We start from the raw sequence: 2,717 nt of genomic DNA, 5'->3' as shown, positions 1-2,717 counted from the left end.
CTTTAACTAAGCGGTGGATTTGATTTTGCAATGAAAAATATATATTTTAAATGAATTAATTTTGTAGAATTAAAAGTGAGTTAACATAAAGTAAAGTGTTTTATTTATAAATATAATATTGTAAGAGAGAATTAAACATAAATTTTAATGTAAAAATCAAGTTTAGTTTTAAGAATAGTTAAAGTAAAATCAACTTTAAAAAGTAAGGTCAGTTTCATTCGAAAACAACTAAATATATCAAAATTAATTTAAACATTTAAAATTCATTATAAATGCTCTGATAATAAAATCAAATATACACTAATATCTTAATATCTTGGTGTATTCTCTAAAATAATTTATATATTCATTTTATAATTAAAATTTCACATTCATGCGTTTATTACATTAATTTTTGTTGAATCATAATCAAATCAAAAATATTTAAAATATTTTTTAAATATTAAAATAAATTAATTTTCAACTTTAAAATATGTATTATTTAATCACAATTCAATAGTCACAATAATTCATAAATAAAAAAATTGCTAAATTAAAAACTAATTGTTGGAGGAATTATCCTTCATCTAAAAATGAATTACAAAAATAAACATACACCAAATTTTTTTCTCTTTCATTTTTTTTCATACATGTGTATGAAAGATGTAAAAAAAAAAATAGAAAAAATAACCAAACAAAAAAACTATGAATGAAACTTACCTAGTGTCACAATAATTTCTTTTTTTTAATATTTAGTATATTATTGACAACTATTTATTATTTTGTGTGTGTGAGATATATCAAGAGGCTCAACTTTGTGACTATTATCAAATTGATCAACCATAAGGTGGTGGTGGAAGACCACTAGTATCCGACCAAGTTGTCGGCGAAAACACCGATCCTCCGCCTCGGCCGCCACCAGGCGGACGGTTTTCCGGCGGTCGGAAAAATTCCATTTGTTGACTAGAAAACAGAGGAAATGAAGCAGAGGAATTGGAAAGTTGAGTAGATGGTGAAAATGAAGCTGATGAAGATTGAAGTGCTGCCAATTGTGAATTGTAATACCATTGTTGAACCAAATTCGAAGCTTGTAATTGCTGTTGCTGTTGTTGTAACTGTTGCATTTGTTGTAGTTGAAAATCACCAGAACTTTGAAGAATCTGTGAGTATTCTAAATAGTCTCTGAGTATATCAGATGAGCCTTGAAATGCCGGCTGCGGCTGTGTTCGAGAGGGAACAGCCGCGGCCGGGAAAGATTGAAGTTGTGATAGTGATTGTGGTTGTGGTTGTGGCTGCGGCGGTATAATTGATCTAACATTTTCGGGGAAGTTGAGTTTCGCTCGGCTTCCTCGGAATCTCAATGCGGCTTCGTCGTAAGCTCTTGCTGCTGCTTCTGCTGTGTCGAATGTTCCTAGCCAGACTCTTGCTGCTTTGTGTGGATCTCTTATTTCTGCTGCCCATTTTCCCCATGGTCTCTGGCGAACTCCTCGGTATCTTCTTCTTGTCTCGCCGCTTTCTTCGAATGACGGCGGTGTCGGTGTTGATGTGGTGGCGGCAGCAATGGTTGTTCTGGCTGGAGCTTCTTCAGTTACTGGTTAAATAGGAAAAATGATAGTTCGATTAATTTAAGGATGTTGGATTGGTTGAAAATAAAAAAATAAAAACTATCAAAAGTTTGGATAAACCTTCATGTATTCATGACTTAAGTGATCGTTTGATCAAGATCGGACAGTTTAGATTTAAATTTGATATTTTAAATTATAAAACAAAATTAAAATTTGTATTTTACTTAACAGTTAGATCTTGATCGAACAATCACTAAAACTCGGAATACGTGATTGCGTGGTTCTAATGAATGCAGAGGATCCAATTTCTAAAAAATGAAATATATTTTATGCATGCAATATAACATAATGAATACTTAATATAGATTCCTTGTGCATGGTTTTGTTATGAGAAAGTTGGTATGTTATTAACAAAAATAATAAGTTGACTATAAGTTTAACATAATGCTAATAATGGTTTACACCATTTTTGGCTATTCATAAAACATGAGAACAAAACAATGAAACAGTAATGTTTTATGGTTTGACAAAGAAAGGAATGAAAAAATTATCTAAATTCTCTTCCGTTGCAGTATGGTGTTACAATATTATAGGTCAATTGAATATAGAAAAGTAAAAGAGCTGTACCTGATGATGAAGATGATTCTCTTTGTCCTTGAGAAGGTACCATAACAGTTCTAAATAGTTTAGGAACATTTTGTGTAACAAACTGATTAGAATCACTACTTTCTTCATCACGCTCTCTTTTGTGACCAATCCATGATCCAGACGGCACGAATAACCCCGAGCCTGATCCCGAACCCGAAGAATAAAATGAAGATAAAGATGATGATGCATTTCCAGAACTTGACATCAAAGGAAAACTACTTCTTTGAATCCATTCACTATTAGTATTACTCATTTGATTAGACCCTGATGATGCAACATGTGTAAGAGCTGAAACCATTTCATTTCTTTCTCTATCATCATTACCACCGCCGTCGTGATCTTCGCCGTTGCGTTTCACCGTGAATCCGGTGAACTCACCTGAGCCTCTCTGATGCGCCACCGTTAACAAGGACATGTAAACAACGTTGTTGTTATTTGAAATGATGTTGAAAATAAAACTATATGAGACGTTATTTAAATACTCTTTTGAGATGCTATTGAGAATGTAACAAATAAATTATATAG

General features: G+C 32.2%; 1 protein-coding gene across 1 annotated transcript; it reads right to left on the bottom strand.

Moving 5' to 3' along the window:
- Nucleotides 1-775: 775 nt before the first annotated feature.
- Nucleotides 776-2,717, bottom strand: LOC131647506 (ethylene-responsive transcription factor ABR1-like). Its single transcript, XM_058917402.1, has 2 exons — nt 2,172-2,717; nt 776-1,570 (listed from the first exon to the last, which is right to left on the bottom strand). Exons 1-2 carry the CDS (start codon nt 2,605-2,607, stop codon nt 816-818), a joined length of 1,191 nt encoding a protein of 396 aa, XP_058773385.1. The 5' UTR covers nt 2,608-2,717; the 3' UTR covers nt 776-815.

The sequence above is a fragment of the Vicia villosa genome, linkage group LG2 (assembly GCF_029867415.1).
Source record: "Vicia villosa cultivar HV-30 ecotype Madison, WI linkage group LG2, Vvil1.0, whole genome shotgun sequence".
NCBI lineage: Eukaryota > Viridiplantae > Streptophyta > Magnoliopsida > Fabales > Fabaceae > Vicia > Vicia villosa.
Note: the sequence above shows the minus strand (reverse complement) of the source record. Positions and strands in the feature narration are given on the sequence as shown.

Coding starts and splice junctions, on each gene's coding strand:
- LOC131647506 (XM_058917402.1), bottom strand. CDS start 2,607: ATGTCCTTGTTAACGGTGGCGCATCAGAGAGGCTCAGGTGAGTTCACC. Junction 1,571..2,171: donor AGAATCATCTTCATCATCAG/GTACAGCTCTTT, acceptor CTATTTAACCAG/TAACTGAAGAAGCTCCAGCC.